This window comes from Macaca fascicularis, chromosome 5 (genome assembly GCF_037993035.2).
Source record: "Macaca fascicularis isolate 582-1 chromosome 5, T2T-MFA8v1.1".
NCBI classification, from domain to species: domain Eukaryota; kingdom Metazoa; phylum Chordata; class Mammalia; order Primates; family Cercopithecidae; genus Macaca; species Macaca fascicularis.
Window position 1 is genome coordinate 124,723,617 of NC_088379.1, and position 17,755 is coordinate 124,741,371.

The 17,755-nt window shown below is 36.1% G+C and overlaps 1 protein-coding gene across 7 annotated transcripts in view; it reads right to left on the reverse strand.

Annotated features, from left to right (window-relative positions):
• Positions 1-17,755, reverse strand: part of PDE5A (phosphodiesterase 5A) — a 129,569-nt gene that overhangs the window by 95,545 nt on the left and 16,269 nt on the right. For all 7 annotated transcript variants that reach the window (XR_012435039.1, XR_012435038.1, XM_065545426.1 and 4 more), the window contains exons 2-3: positions 12,103-12,691; positions 1,920-2,009 (exon numbers count right to left, since the gene is read on the reverse strand). Coding sequence is in view for 5 of the 7 variants with exons in the window: in XM_065545426.1 (XP_065401498.1) it covers positions 1,920-2,009; positions 12,103-12,691 (679 nt within the window). In the remaining 2 variants the exon portion in view is untranslated. The remainder of the gene's footprint in view (positions 1-1,919; positions 2,010-12,102; positions 12,692-17,755) is intronic.

Below are 17,755 nucleotides of genomic sequence, written 5' to 3' on the forward strand. Positions count from 1 at the left end.
TTAATTAATCTCATATTATGTCATTGCTGCAGGCATTTTTAGTTACTACTGCTGGAACTACACTTTTTAAGAAACCATGTGGTAACTCTAAGGCACTGAGAATGACTACTGAAAAGTAACTGACTTAGGGCCTTGTTAATCAAATTGTGATCAGTAGACCCAGGTAATCATCAACTTGGTACTTGTTAAAAAAGAATCTCAGGTTCTACCCAGACCTACTGAATTCAGAATCTGCATTTTTTTTTTTTTTTTTTTTTTGTTGTTGTTGAGACAGAGTCTCGCTTTGTCGCCCAGACTGGAGTGCAGAATCTGCATTTTAACAAAATCCCCAGGTGATTCCTACGCACAACACCTAACACTGATTTAGAAAGTTGTGTTTTAGGCAAATTCCCAGGGCAGTGATATGTAGAATGGACTAAAGGGAAATTGACTGCAAGGATAGAAACACCTTACAAGAACTTCAAAATCTGAATTACTTCAAAATCTGAATCATGGTGCATGCAGGTAGCACAAATAAAAACAAAAAAATACTGAAATCAGAAACATTCTAGTGAAAAAAATCAATGGGGTTTGGTAAGAGACTAGATGGAGGAGGGAGAATAAACATCAGAATTTGAATATAAATCAAGTAGAAGCATCAAATACTTCTAATATGATTGACAGTGGTTCTCAACCTTGGCCATACATTGCAGTCATTTGGGAGCTTTAACAAATACTAATACCTGGGTCCCAATCCCTGAGATTCTGATTTAAGGTGAAACCTCGGCATTAGAATTTTTAAATGCTATACCCAGATAACTGGTAAAACATTTCCATGTGTGTCTGTGAGGGTGTTCCCAGAAGAGATTAGCATTTGCATCAGTATACTGAGTGAAAAAGATTCTCCCTCACCAATGTAGGGGGGGAACATCCAATCCACTGATTGAGCGCCCAGACAGAACAAAAAGGCAGAGGAAGAGAATATTCTGCTCTCTCTTCGGAAGCTGGGACATCCATCCTCTCCCTCCTCTGAGACAACAGAACTTCAAATACTCAGATCCTTGGACTCTAGGACTCACACCAGCAAACCTCCCAGTTTCTCAGATCTTCAGCCTCAGACTGAATTACACCAAAGGCTTTCCTGGTTCTCCAGCTTGAAGATGGCGGATTGTGGGACCTCTTGGTCTCCATAATTGCACAAGCTAATTTTCATAAATAAATCCCCTCATATGTCTACATATATCCTATTGATTCTGTTTCTGTGGAGAACCCCAATTAATACAATTGGTAATCTTTTAGACTTTTCCAGTTGGTTGTAATACACAGTCAGGATTGAGAATGCGCAATCGAAATATTCAGTTTAACTGATAATTTATTAACTCTTTTTTTCCAAATAAGTGTAAAATGAAGAGGGAACTCAGTGATAACAGAATCCAAATCTTCTAGTTAGGTGAAATATAAACTAACATATTTTCATTTGCCTGTTAAAATTTCAAATTGAAATTTACATAATTAGAGTTAGCTATGATTTCCATTTTTTCAAAATCTCAATTTGAATGAAATCAGTTAATGACCACTGTAGTTGGATGATCATTTATGAATATTACTCATACTCCTAAAACATAATATGCAATGAATTGATTCTAATCACAGCCATAATTACATATCTTAAGATAGAATAAGGCCTTCAGGAAGAGAGGAGGTAGAATATGACATGCATAAAATTTATTTCTAAGTAAATGGCCATAGTAAAGTAATAATCAGAATTAGGCCCTGTAACTAAAAATCTAAATTAAAAAATATCAAGCAGAACATTTAAGAACTTTATAGATAATTTATCACTAAAGCATTATTTCATGTATATGCAAAGTAAATACAAAATATTTTTCAAAAAGAAAAATATTTCCAATGACCTTTTATAAAATGGAAAATTGGCTTACCTCTTCCCTATGATTCTTAATTGGCATACAAAGAATGCTTTGTGTCTTGTAGCCTGTAATTTGGTCAACTTCTGCATTGAACCGAGGATCCTAGTATGGAAAAAGAAATTCAATTTAATGACTGACCTGTTCAAAGATTGATTTGATTTTTCTGATTTATTAGATTAGAGAAATCTAACCTTGGACTTACCTTGTTACTCCGAGTAACAATTTTATTGTTGTGAAAGGCATCATCATGTAAGTACATATTATATTTGACAAAGATACATTTAAGTTGCTGAGCTTTTTTATAAGCAGCTAGTGTTTAAGAGAAAAAAATACAGACTCGAACAAAGGTTCAGAAATAAAGAAAATTCAAAATATTAACCACTTTAGATAGCTGTACTTAAATTCAGGAAAAAGTGGCATCTCTCCACCTCTGTAATATCATCTCACAACCTGATTCTATTGTGCCTCCAGAACAACCTTTTCAATAAATGACTTTACTTCCCTTGTAAGGGCTGTTTTACAGTTCCTCAGTACTTCTATCTCAAGTATTCATAAGAATTTAAATTATACATATATATATACACACAATCTGATTGAGTCAGATTGTAAACAATCCTTTAATCTTTTGAATTTCCCCTTTTACAAGGCACATTATACACATCCAATAATCATAAAGGATTTTTGAGGTGTTAAATTTCTAAGTATGAATTAAAGAAATAAAGGTAAAGTTTAATTGTCCATTACACTTTAGATTGGGAAGATCTAAAATTAGGCTGTAAACTCTATGAGGGTTTTTTCTTTTTCTTTTTTTTGTTCATTACTGTATTCCTAGCACAGGAACTTAATCAAAAGCATGTGTTAAATCAATGAAGGAATTCATTAACAAATAATACCACGGTTATCAAATGATATCATTTTTACCTTACCATATAGTTTAAAGCAAATCTTGTCAGTAAAGGGAAAACCGAAGTAGAGGAAATCAATAGCTACAACTAACATGAGGTAAGAGTGGAATGGAAACAAGCATTCCAGGACATAAACATCTGAATGAGTGCTGTTCCCTTCAAAGCGATAGCCTTGGGGAGTTACATACTCAATCTAATAATAGCATCACTGCTCCAAAAACTACGCAGTTGGAATTCCCTTCAGAGAATATGGAATATCTACACTGGAAAAGCTCATCTTCTGATGAGCTTTGAAGGTCATTTCTTTTTTAAAAAATAAAAAATAAATTAGTCACAGTAAAGCCGTGAATGAAGTAAGTGATTACACTAGATTGCATCAATTGGGGTCAGAAATGAGGCCAATTTTCTCCTGAGAGGGCCCAACTTAGCTTAAAGATAATTTCAAAAGAAAAGCTGTAAAATGGTGAAAAATCAGCATAAATATTTTATATTATAAACACTACTACATTTTTGCTTTTTCTGCAAACATGCTCAAAGTTATATGAATTGAGATGCAAAGAAAATCCTTAGCTGAATCTTCCTAATAAAATTCTTATTTTATCTTTAGATATTGTCTAAAGAAAGCAGACAAGATAATGATGTTGATGAATTAAAGAAGTGAAAAATTATTGACATATAGTGAATTGTTTTACAAACCAATAAGTAAAACATGAATAAAAATACATCCTCAGTTTTACTTTGTTAATAAACATTTGAATTATGAGACAATTTATAAAGCAGATTTAACCCAACTACCTAATCAAAGCAGTAGAGTTTGACAGATTAAAATTAGTAGGACTTTCACATCATTTTTGTGTCTACTGTTAGTTTAAAATCAACAGCAGTTCTGAATTTCACTCTCCAGTGAAGTGGGTGGGAATAAATACATCCTTCAAATTTCATTTGAGGTGAAGTTCCAAACTCCTGGCATCTCAAGGAGTTTTCCTTTAATAATAATGTACTCAGTGCAAAGACAATATACGTAAAGGAGTTCTAACCCCTCTAGGTCCAGTAAACACCAAAGAAAAAAATGGAACACTACAATCATTGTGATTATTCCTTTCACCATTTGTTTATAAGAACATGACAGTATGAAAGAACACAAGCCTTGGATGTCCACTTGCCATAACAATGTATCAGGTACCAGAATTCCTTCCTGCTGAAGACAACTGTAAGACTAGACAAAATACAAGACAACAAAGCCATGGGCAGAGCAAAGAGAAAGACAACATACGTCATTGCCGTTCAACATTCTGGCTTTCTGCCTGAGGGCATTTTCCTACTTTAGAGAAGGCAGATGCTACCCAATGAGGGCAACACTTTGAAACAGAACTGAATGGAGCTCCAAACTTCTGAAGTGGTTGGAAAGTGTAAAGCACAGGGGCTGTGCTGGGGGGTTGGAAGGAAGATGGTTTGGAAGCGGTGACCAAAAGATACTGAGTTTCTAGTCACTTTGGGCAGGTATAGTGCAAAAACCCTAAAGGACTAGCAAAAATTACCTGCTGAAGGCTAAAAACTGAATGTGACATCAATTAGTGAAGTGTTTGGAGACAATGGAGTTCCAGCCCAGCCAGAGTAGAGAATTCATTCAGCAGCTCAGGCATTGAGACAGGGAAAGACCACTCCTTAGGAGTAAGAACTATACCATATAGTTGTGGGTATTCCCTAAGACTAAATTCAAAACTAGAATAGATCCACTCTAACAAATAATAAGACCAAGCCTGACAGGATCAAAATAATCTGCCAGTAATTTTACTGCCTGCCCGAACAAATCTCATCCCTTTTTTAAAGGAAGAGGATATAATCCAAATGTAGTGAAACAGACTATGATCAGCAGACAATACAAAAATCACCACATATGTAAAGAAACAGGAAAATGAAACCCATAGTAAATAGAAAAAGTAGTCAATAAAAAATGACCCCAAGATGATTCACATGTTGGACTTCACAGATAAGGACATTAAAGCAGCTATTAAAAATTAATGCAGGGATTTAAAGAAAAATATAGTAGTAACTTATTTGCAGAGATGGGAATCTCTTCAAGGAAAGAAAAAACTATTAAAATAGTCAAATGAAAATTCTAGAACTGAAAAGTATAGTGTATAAAACACCAAGTTCATTAATACATTTAACAGCCCACTGAAAACAGCTGAAGAGTCAATGATCCTGAAGACAGATCAACAGAAAGTTGATCAACAGAAGGATTGAAAGGAAAAAGAAAACAAACCATAAAACATTAACAAAGTTTCAGTGTCTTTTAGGATACTATCAAGTGTGTGTGTATACACACACACAAACACACACACACACACACAATTTGGGGTCCCAAAGATAATGAAGCTGAAAAATATTTAAAGATTTATAAAGAAAAATTTCCCAAATTGATGAAAAATTTAAGCTTACACACATGGTGTGAAAATGATATGTAGGGTGAAACATATAAGTTGAAAACGATACAAAGGATGGCTGACCTCTCCTGAGAAAAATGAAGACAAGGAAAAAATGAGAAAACTCTTTTTTAAAATATTGAAAGAAAACTACTATCAACTGATAGTGGTTCATCTATCCAGTGAAAATATCCTTCAAGAATATAGGAAAAATGAAGGCATTTTCATATAAACTAAAACTGACAGTATTTGTCAGCACTGTATGTACTATAAGAAGTGCGAAAGGAAATTCTGTAGTCTAAAGAGAAAGATACTAAAATCTAGAAAGAGCTAGAAACGTGGCTTGAACACATGAGTGTATATATATATATATATATATATAGAATAAGGAAGCCTAGTCTTTCATTTTTGGAGAACGAAACACCCAACAGAAGAAAAAAAGAAGAAAAATAATGCATCTTTAGTTATCAGATGAAATTGGAAGTATCAGTATGAATTCAATTGTTTTTACTATAATAAGTAGATAGATAAATAAATATAGATGTATATGTATATTTATATGTTATTTTCCTAGCTCTGTCTGCTAATATACCAGCAGAAATGAGCGCATCTAGTGCCTTAATTTTGGTTTCTTAATACCATTCCCCCCACTAAAAGAAACCAGGGCTTCTTGGTAAAAAAGAATGATTCTAGGGCTAGGGCAGGGAAAGTGTAAGATAGGCCTCAAACATTCTGATTAGCCAGAAAGTGAAAAAAATGCCCCAAAAGTAATGAGGACATAACAAAAATACACAGGACTCAGCAAATTTGTTATAATTGGAGCATCAGCATAAAGATAATAAAAATATAATTGACTAAATAAAATATTAAACCATGAGTCCATAATGATGTGAATGCATGAATGAAGGAGAAGGCAAAACTCTCCCTTACATTAGAATTTCAGCTAACAAATATAAGAGGTATGATGGGGTTGGAAAATCAGTGGATGCTAAAACTGGTCAGTAGGTTGATGAACAGAGTATTTACACAGTCTCAAAGCATCTGCCCGTATGATACTTATTAATTACAATGGGAAAAACTATCGGAGAAACCTGGTGGATATCACTTTTAAAAAGTTATCAAATTTAACATCATCAACACTTACATCACATAAATATGCCTCCTTATAAGATACATTAAGAAGGTGTGTGGTATAATTAAACATGTTTCTGATCTTTGTTCCCAGTTCCTGACACAGACCTCCTAAAGGCCACGGAATTTCTTGAGTGATGCTAGTGTAATTCCATATTTGCAACAAGCCCTTTTCAACCATACCCGAATTCACACTAATGAGGTGAGCCCTAGAAGGCTTCAGGATTAGGGGTGGGAACCAGAAAACCCAACCTTGTGATTAGAGGTTTAAAACTTCCAGTCCCACTCCCAACCTCTGGAGAGGGGAGACCGGCTGGAGATTGAATCCACTCACCAATGACCAGTAATATAATCAATTACACCTACATAATAAAGCCTCAATTAAAAAGTTCAGAACAAGGAGGTTTAGGGGAGCTTCTGGTGAACATACTGATGTGCTGGGATGCTGGCATTCTGGAGAAGGCACAGAAGCTCTGCGCACCACCCCACCCGCCACCACCTCCCATACCTTGCTCTATGCATCTCTTCCATTTGGCTGCTCCTGAGTTGTATGTAACCTTTTAATAAAACTGTAGTCATAAGTGTAGTGCTTTCTTGAGTTCTGTGAGTCATTCTATCTAATTACTGAACCTAAGCGGGGGTCACTAGAACCCTTGAATTGGTAGTCAGTCTGGAAGAAGTGTGGCAGCCTAGGGATCCCACTTGTGGCTGACGTCTAAAGCTGGGGCAGGCTTGTGGGATTGAGCCCTTAACATGTAGGGTCAGTGCTAACTCCATGAAGTTAAGAATCAGAACTGAATTGGGTTGAATTGGGTTGCAGTGTCAAAGAACAGGAGAATTAATTAGTTGTTGCTTAGTTAAGGTGTCAATATTAACATATATGGTATTCCAGCTAAAAGGGCCTAGCTTGAATCTATTTGTGAAGGACATTCTACAAAATAACAGGCCTGTACCCTTCAACAATGTCTAAATTTAAAAAGATAAAGAAATGCTGAGAAACTGTTTCAAACGGAGAGGAGACTAAAGAGACATTACAACTATGTGCAATATGGGATCCTGAAAAATATCCTGGATTGGGGGAAAATAACTCTAAAGCTTATTAATGGGATGGGACAACTGATGAAATTTTGACTGTAGACTGCTAATAGTCTTGTATCAGATTAGATAATAGTATTGTATCAATATAAAATTTCCTGATTTTGATAATTTTATTATGACTGGGTTAGAGAATATTCTTATTAGAAAATATACACTGAACTATTTAGTAAAAACATATCTTTAGCTTATTAAATCATTCAGAAATAATAAGCATATATTACTTATATGCATTATCGAGCGAAAGAGAGGAAACGATAAAGCAAATGGGGGAAAAAAATAACTGGAGAATCTGGGTAAAGGGTATATGGTAGTTTCTTATACTGGTCTTGCAACTTTTCTGTGAGTTTAAAATTATACCAAAATAAAAATAACAGAAAATTTAAAAAAGGAAACAACACAGATGACTTGACGAATTATAAGGCTGGTTTTCTTCCACAGAGTGGAATTTTTAAGACAATGCCTGAAACATTGAACAAGCATAGACACAGCAGTTCCCAAACTGTGTTTCCAGTGGCACAGTTACACCTTGATTAGGAGGTTTGTCTAAATTACAACAATTGCTAGGGGTTTTCTTTTTCTTCTAAAATTCATCTGGAAATAATCATCTGAAATTCAGTTGAAACAGTTTGTATTTCTTTAGAAAAATATATTGATAAATAGTTGAAGTAGAAAGTGAGTCCCGCATGGTGAGAGAAGGTGAAAATTTGTTTCTCTGGAGAAAAAAAAAATGAAAGGGAAAGATGAAGTGGGGAAGGAAGGAATAATAGCTACATGGTCATAGCCACATAAGTGGCAATTTGACCCTTCCCTAAAACCCTCCAAGTTTTCTCTCTAGAAATCATGGTTCACATGGAGTGTCTGTCCTGGAGTGGAAACAGCACATGAGTCTGAGTTTTGACTTGGGAGAAGGAGAGATGTTTTGACAATGTAAATCCTTAAGGCATAGAAATCATGGGAAGGTTTAAGACTTCCTTGGGACATGGAACGGGGTTCAGGGCAATCCTGTGTAGTTACTGGATGTTATCTGGTTTTCCTATAAAAGGAAAATACCAAGCACATTTATTTAGTAGTTCTGATTATACATCTTACTATTAATAGCTTCTTAGTATAAGTGTGAATATTTTATTAATAAATGTGTTAATATCTCCTTCTTATTCATAAATGCCATGCCAAGCCGGTTGCAGTGGCATGCACCTGTAGTCCCACCTACTCAGGACCATAGCCCACTTCTCGTGCAGTTGAAGTGAGTGGATCACCTAATCCAGGACTCCAACCTGAGCAACACAGTGAGACTTCGGCTTAAAATAACTAAATAAATAAATACATACATATATGGTGTGGCACATTCAGGGTAGTTGCATGATGGTGGGCTGATGCATGAGACCATTTGTGACTGAACATCAATGTACGTGTAGCATTTACCAACTAATCTTTTCATTGGTATTTATGGTCTACATGAGAATCACTGGTCTGAGTAGTGGATCTTGCCTTGTATTTTAAATATATGAATATGTTATCTTATCACTAATAAAACAATAGAATTTTTCAAATTTATAACACTTAATATCATTTTCTGTTACAAAGTTTCAAAAGTGAACTAAATATACGTCATTTCTTATAATTAACTTTATGAGACTTTTAAAAAAATTCTCAGCATCAATCTGAGTGTTATTCTGTTTCACAGACACCTCTCTTGGTTTCCCACGGTGACATTACATCCTTTAAAGTGGTCTATGGTCAAATAAGCTTAAGAAATACTGCCATACAGTGTCATTTTTACAGATGCATGCTTAAAGAGCTAGGACTCAGAAAACATTAGAATATATTTTCATATCCTGACTACTTTCAAAAAACACAGTATTTTAATTATTCAAATTATGGATTGTGCTTAGTAATAAATTATCCATTAGCCAACTGACTTCCACTGCTAATACCAATATAAATTAGATCGCAATGTATATTAGATCACACATCAACCTCCACAAGTTCTAATGAAATTCTTGGGACATGAAATAACTCCTGCAAGGCTACCATAAATACAGATCAAGGGTACCAAAGCTGAAGTAGCAACATGAGAAATCCACAGGCTAAGAGGCATCACCCCAGGAGCCATGCAAATCAAGGACATTAGCTGTTTTAAACAATAGTACAAGAATTAAATCATTATCAAATGCCAAACAGAAAAGATATTGTCAAAACTTTGAAGATGGTAGGCAGATTAAATAAAATGCATGTAAGTGACGAATTCGCAGGGCTGGAGACATTTAGGACCATGAAGACAAATAAAGGCTTTCTCAACAAAGCTGGAGAATATTTACGATCCTACTGTACTCATGGGACCATAGTGCCATTGAAAAGTGGATACCCAGCTGTCACTTAAGACAGGAAGGGGATTCTGCAAACTTGGCAGCAATCCTTCAGCTGTGTCCTTAATACCCTTCTTGGAATCTGCTACAGTGTGAAGTTACTATGGAGCTCAAAGAGGTCATGGAGATATTCTATGAAGACTAGTAAATTTTTCCAAGAGAATCAAAATTGAATGCATTGCTTATACAGAATGGATTCTGAAGAAACATTTCAGGACTTAACCTAGATGAACTATCGCACCCCAAATCCCGGCCTTCGGTATTACCCACTACTAGTACCATTATTCATTTACCGAACTTCAAAACCTGGTCATCTTCAATTCCTCTTTCCCCTTCACTTGCATCTCCTATTAGCTGCCAAGTTCAGCAGATTCTATTAGGTTGGTGCAAAAGTAATCATGGTTTTGCCATTTAAAGTAATGCCAATTACTTTTGCACCAACCTAATACTTCTTCATCTGAAATCCATTCCTTCCTTTTGATCTTTAAGGTCAGGGTCCTTGTTAAGGTCCTTACTTCCTCATACTTAGACTATTAAGATAATCTTCTATCCTCCCAACTTGTAGCATTTCCCCCTCTAATTCATTTTATGACTACTGTAAAATTAATCCTTCCAAAGCATAATTTAAATCACACTCGTTCCCCTTTCAAAACATCTTCAGTTACTCCTCATGTTTCTAAACCAAATATATATTCCTCAGCTTGGCATTCAAGATCTCAGTAATTTCCTGGCTGTGCTCCCACAGCTCCTTCATGTCCAGATTCTTATCTACACATTTACATGGTCCTACTTTCCTATCTCTTCTAACTTCTCTTTACCTCTGGATCTCACCATGCACAAATCTCAATTTATTCAATTTATTCAAATTTTCCAGGATCTGTATCAGACATTGCTCCCTCAGAGAAATCTTCCTCTGGCCGGGTACGGTGGCTCATGCCTGTAATCCCAGCACTTTGGGAGGCTGAGACGGGAGGATCACCTGAGGTCAGGAGTTCGAGACCAGCCTGGCCAACATGGTGAAACTCCATCTCTACTAAAAATACAAAAATTAGCTGGGCGTGGTGGCAGATGTCTGTAATCCCAGCTACTCGGGAGGCTGAGATAGAAGAATCGCTTGAATCTGGGAGGCAAAGGTTGTAGTGAGTCGAGATTGCGTCACTGCACTCCAGCCTGGGTAGCAGAGTGAGACTCCATCTCCAAAAAAAAAAAAAAAAAAAAAAAAAAAAAAAAAAAAATCTTCCTCCATCTTTCCCACTAGATGTCCTATCCTGCTTCTCTGAACCTTATCACATTTTTCTTGGCATCTGTTATGACCTACTCTCTATGCTATTTATCTATTGCATGTACTATTATTTTAATTCAACCAATATTTAGTAAGCCCTATGTGCCAGGCACTATAAGGCACCAGGAACACAATAAAACAGCTATGACTCTCTGAATTAAATGAATTGAGCCAGAATTACTACTGAATCTTTATAGTGTACCACACAGTAGAAAGCTAGAACAATTGTTCTATCAAGATGCTGTAAGATACCTCATAAACATATAAAGTGCCATTCAGTTAAGACGTTTGGTTTTAAAACTAAAATTCCATTAATAAAAGGGATTATTTTAAATGGGAAATTTGAAGAATCTTACAGTGTAACCTTTAAGCCCTTAATTAAAGACTTGTGCATAGGTATAGCAAAAGGTGAAGAAATAACAAATCTTTCCATTGAAAACTTTTAGAGCAAAAATTTCCACTTTTTTGAAGATATCTGTAAGTTTATCTGTTTAAAAAATGAAAGAGAGGATAGAAGGAAAGAAAACCAGACTTTGGTATCAATGGGACTTTGAATGAATATGATTAATTGGATGAATGAATGAAAAGAGACTATAAGTTCTTTTTGTTGTTGTTTTTGCACCTATCATTTTAGAATCTCAGGAAAATTCTAAGAGGTTCATGTGGGGATAACATAGATGGGGATACGCATAGTGATCAGATAAAAAGATGGGAGAATATAACCAAGAGATGAGCTATATTAAATTATCATTAAGGAGAAAAACAAGATGAGATTTCCTTAAGGCTCATGTCCTCAGCTGAACCACCAGTGAAGAAACTCTGGCAATTAAAGATGGGAAAATTCTTAGTCTACATTCCAGTTTTAAATAAGTATGCAAATTATTACATCTCAGTTTCAAATACCCCCACCATTCATGATTGCTATCCAATGCCCCAGCCATAGTACCCTCCCCAGCACCTGTCCTGCTCTCAGGGTCCCCTGTTTACCTCATATGCATCTTTGATGTTCAAGGGCTCACCAAGTGCTGCTACATGTCCCACAATGCCTTTGTTCCATTCTAAGCGGATACAGTTATTTGAAGCTTCTTCCAGTGTTGAACCTTCAGCAACATCAAAGAGGCGGCTGATAAGAAACTTGTCGTTGGAGCTGTCTTCACAGACAAGGAACAGGGAATAGCGGTCAGCGGAGATGAGTCCATGGATATGTAAGAAAATTTTGTGACATAAGGCTGTGACATCCAAATGGCTAGAAATATCCTTCACTAATTCCAAGAGTCTTGAGCACTGGTCCCCTTCATCATGATCAAACCTTGGAGGGGTTAGAGGCATCTGTTCCTTCTTTTCTGAGTCAGAGAGGAAGCTCACAGTTCCCTCAGAATCCTTGACAACAATGGGTCTAAGAGGCCGGTCAAATTCAGAGGCAGAGATTTTCCTCGTTGGTGTTCCAGGGGCACTGTTATCTGCACGAGGGCTCTGCTGCAAGGGACAAGAGCAAGATTCCGTGTGGCCTCTGATACCTTCCTTGCACACAGGGATGGTGTGAACTCTCTCAGCAAACCAAGCATTGACCATTTCTCTGCAGAACAGAACGTGCAGACACATTAGATACTTGAAGAGAAAGGGTGCTATGCCTGAAAGCTCCTAAACATCTTCTCATGGTAAACTGACGAGGCAATAATTTGATATGTCATAGAAAATAAAAACAAGATGGTTTACTTAAGACATATTATTTTGGCCAGAAACAGTTGTTCACACCTGTAATTCCACCATCTTGGGAGGCTGAGGTGGGAGGATTGCATGAGGCCAGGAGTTGGAGACCAACCTGGGCAACTAAGTGAGACCCTGTCTCTAGAAAAAATCTAAAAATTAGCTGGGCATGACAGCATGTGCCTATGACCCTAACTACTCGGGAGACTGAGGCAGGAGGGTTGCTTAAGCCCAGGAGTTCGAGGCTGTAGTGAGGTATGATCACACCACTGCACCACTGCACTTCAGCCTGGGTGACAAAGTGAGACTCTCTCTCCCTCAAAAACAAAAAGACAATTTTATTTTGGAAAACAATAGAGGACAATTGCTTTAATGAACATCTTAATAAAGGCTGACTTCTATATACGTAATTTTATATATCTGATTGCAGCATAGCAAACATTAAGTCTGCTTCTCTCAAAATTAGCTTACATTAAAAAGTAAAAGACACTAAATTTGCCAATAGTTTTATGAAAATATAAATATGTACATTAATTTGATGTTTAAAACACATATCTTGTTCTGAAGTTAAATATTTGAAAACTAAAACAAATATTTGTCTAAATTTGGCTTGCTACTATGCCTATTTTAGATAGTTATATCTATATTGCAAAAGTAGGTAAGTTTAGAAGGAGTAATGAAAGAGACAAATAATTTAATCTTGTATAGAAAAACAGACTTCTGTAAATATTATCCCAATAATGTTTGTTTAATAATGGTAAAAAAGGATCTATTTTTCTAGATTATCTACGACTATTTTAAAGTAGGCTTTATCTAAGTTTAAAAATGCAGTCCAAGAAAACTGAAGGCATTTATGTTTTTAATGTACCCTCCTATGAAAGCAACTCATTTGAGCTAAAGCCGTCACAGTAGGTCACTTTTTAAAACAAACATACCAGATTATACACAATCCAAAGCATGTTGTTCAATTCAAATAATGCCCCTTAGAACGCTGTAATCTTACACCAATTAATGGTGTCATTACTCTAGACATTTTTGGAACTCTTCTTTTGAAACACTTCTGAAACAATTTATAATCCAAATGAAAATACTAATTTTATTTAAAAATTAGACCTTGTTTCTCACTAACTCTTCCCAAAATGAACAAATAAAACAAAAACAAAAACAAAAATCTATGGTAACAGCTAACTTAATTCTCTATCTTCTGATAAGACATGACCCTTTTGAAAACTCAAACTTACCTTCAAAAGATAAAAACTTGCTATAACTGAGGATATTTCAAATAATTTGCCTATACAAAAAACAATGTAATCTCAAATCTCCAATGACATAATTGACTGTTTATACCAAACAAAAGGCCAGGATAAAAAAGTTAGACAATGTACTATTTTGGAGATAGTATAGGGATGTAGTCACTTTCCAATGTTTTTGGTTGTAATAACAATTGATATTACTTCAGCCGGGCGCGGTGGCTCACGCCTGTAATCCCAGCACTTTGGGAGGCCAAGGCGGGTGGATCCCGAGGTCAGGAGATCGAGACCATCCTGGCGAACACAGTGAAACCCCGTCTCTACTAGAAATACAAAAAATTAGCCGGGTGTGGTGGTGGGCGCCTGTAGTCCAGCTACTCGGGAAGCTGAGGCAGGAGAATGGCGTGAACCAGGGAGGCGGAGCTTGCAGTGAGCTGAGATCGCTCCACTGCACTCCAGCCTGGGCGACAGAGCGAGACTCCGTCTCAAAAAAAAAAAAAAAAAAAAAAAATTGATATTACTTCTTTGGAGGACCAAGTAGGCAATATCTAACAAATGTTAAATGTATCTACCCTTTGTTCCAGAGATTTTACATATGTGACAAAGGAAATACAAGGGTATTTACTGTATATAGTAAGTACTGTTTGCTCTCATAGCAAAGATAAGAAGCAACCTAATATCACCAGTAGAAGGCTGACTAAATACATCATGGCACATTTATACAAGAGAACACTAGGCAGACATTAAAACATGATTATGTGTACTGATATGTATGATATGAATTAATTAAGTGAAAACAAAAGAGTTTAAAAAGAACACACTGTCTTATTTCTGAGTCTTTGCTAAGTCTTTCATTTACGGGATGTTCCCCTAATTATTTCATTTTGAACAATGATGTATTATTTGTTAAATATACGTTACTCTGAAATGATACCCCATCTAGAATGTAACGGGTCAAAATGAAAAGATAAAAATGCTACCTCCCTTATAATTTCAAGAGTTGGATACAGTTATAAAAGTCTTCAAAAAGTTTAGGAGAAATAAGTTCAAAAGATCCATTGTAAATATGGTGACTATAGTTAATAATAATGTATATTTAAATATTGCTGAAAGAGAAGATTTTAAGAGTTCTCACCACAAAAAAAGATAAGTATGAAGCAATGCATATACAAATTAGCTTGACTTAGCCATTCCACAATGTATACATACACCAAAGCATCGTGCTGCACACCTTAAATACATAAAATTCTTATCAATTAAAAAATAAATTAAAAAATATCCAAAGAGTAATTTAAAGGAAAACAACCTCACAGGCCTTATGAATTGACTGACTTCCTAATAAAGAGGTATTACAAATTTGAAGAAGCATGAAAGCAATGTGGTAGGTAAGTGTATTGTACAAATCACAAGCGTATACCTACACAGATTTTTAAAAACATATAATTGTCCCAATGTTTATTGGATGCATGCTGTGACTTAGGACAAAATTTCCAGTGAGGACAACATACATTAATTAAAATAATTCAGTATCTCAAAACCTTAGAAGTGAAGGTGACACACTGTGGGATTTGCTTATGTAGCCCCCAGAATTGCACTAATAGTGCCAAAGACACTGATGCTAAAACTGCATGTGAAGCTGCCAACAATGCATAGGAAGCTTTCAAATAAAACTGTTTTGGAAAAGATAAGACAGGAAAAAAGCAGTATGTCTAAGTTAACATATCCGATGTGATTTCAAATATGGACATGTTACTGAAGTGTTAAATCAATATAAAAATAGACATTTTAACCATTTCAGCCACAAACCTAAAACTTAGCCCCAACTTATTTCTTATCTTCTCAATGGGAAATGGAGATCTTCTTTTGAATTTTAAATTAAACTGCCTACTTGACAACTCCACGTGGATATCTAGACAACTTAAAATGGTGAAAACAGAATTCCTAAGACCCTACCCATCTCACCTTGCTTCATCTTACTCCCTGCCAGTTTTCCCACATATGGAGGACCATCACTTCCACTGTTAGTCCAACCAAACACGTAGGAATTACTCTAAATTTCTATTTCCTTCAACTCTCACATTCAGTTGCGCAGTCAAGTTCTGTCAACCTGACTTCCAAAAACCTATATCCCAATCTGCTTATTTATTTCTATCTCCATTACTACCACCCTGGTCCAAACCCCACCATCTCTCAGTTGGATTGTTGCCATAGTCCCCTAACCGTTCTCTCTGATCCTATACTTACCCCCTTGCAATCCCATTCTCTACACAGCAGCCACAGTAAACTTTTAGCAAAGTATGTCAACATCTTAGCTATCCTACTTGGCTTTTCATGGAACTGAGAATAAAACCTGAGCTCTTGTAATCCCCTACAAATAGGTTCCTCTCACCCATGCCAGCATCCTTGGCGCTCCTGAAGCACACCAAGCTCTAACTGCCCTGTCTGGGATGGATGCTGTCCCCTCATTGGCACATGGCTGATCAGCTTCTACATCCCCTGCTCAAATAAGTCATCTTTGACTGCTCCAACTAAAGTGGTCCTGACACATCATGTTCTTATCCTACATAATTTAAATTCTCACTATCTGCTATTTTTCTTGTTTATCAATCTGTTGTTATATCATCTATCCCCTCTGACTAGATATTTCATTAGTGCTACGTGTTCACTGCTGCATATCCAGTACTTAGATTAATGCTTATCACCTACAGTAGGTCCTCAAAATATTTCTTGAATGGAATAAATGAATAAATAAATGAAGGTTCCTGAAGCATCAAAAGGTACAACAGTCTTTTGAATATCTAAATGTTGGTGTGTTTATTACAGAAAATCAACATTGTGTTTTAGCGATTACTGTTCATCACCCCTTGGATGTGTAAGTCTCACAACTGACCACGACTAATGTATGCTTGTATACCTTGCAGTGCCTGGTGCAGCACATGTCTTAAGCAGAGCCAGTGTCTAAAAATTCTATATTATGTGTTTGTGATTACTCTATTTGTCTCATAAATGTTGCTTATGGATATTTTCTTAGAGATATTAACTCAATATTAAATGACATAGGAAAAGCAGATGTAGCATATTCAGTCAATCAACAATTTGTATTAACCACCAGTGGCAGGGAAAGGGAGTTCTCATGACCACATTATTGATTATCTGCATCCCTGTAATTACATGCTTGCATAGGAAAACATTATCATAACATCAAAATCACTGATGAACCAATCACAAATAAAATTAAATCATTTCTCACACATCTTTCCCTTTGAGCATTCCTTGGAGTTCTGCAGTGCACAATCTACATGGCTGAATGAAGTGGGCCTTTGCTCTTAAGACTAATATCTATACTCCAGTGATTTTTAAAAAATACTTCAGTCTCTATGCAAATACAAATCACCTGCAAATTGAAATTAAAATTCTTATATAAGACATATGCTATGGTCTAAATGTATGTCCCTACAAAATTCATCTCTTGAACCCTAACCCTGGAGGTGATGGTATTAAGGAGGTGGGGCCTTTGGGAGCGCTCTGCTCTCATAAATAGGATGAGTGCCTGATGTAGTTTGGATGTCCCCTCCAAATCTCATGTTGAAATGCAATCCACAGTGTTGGAGGTGGGGCTTAGTGAGAGGTAATTGGATTATGGGGGCAGATCCCTCATGAATGGCTTCACACCATCCCCTTCA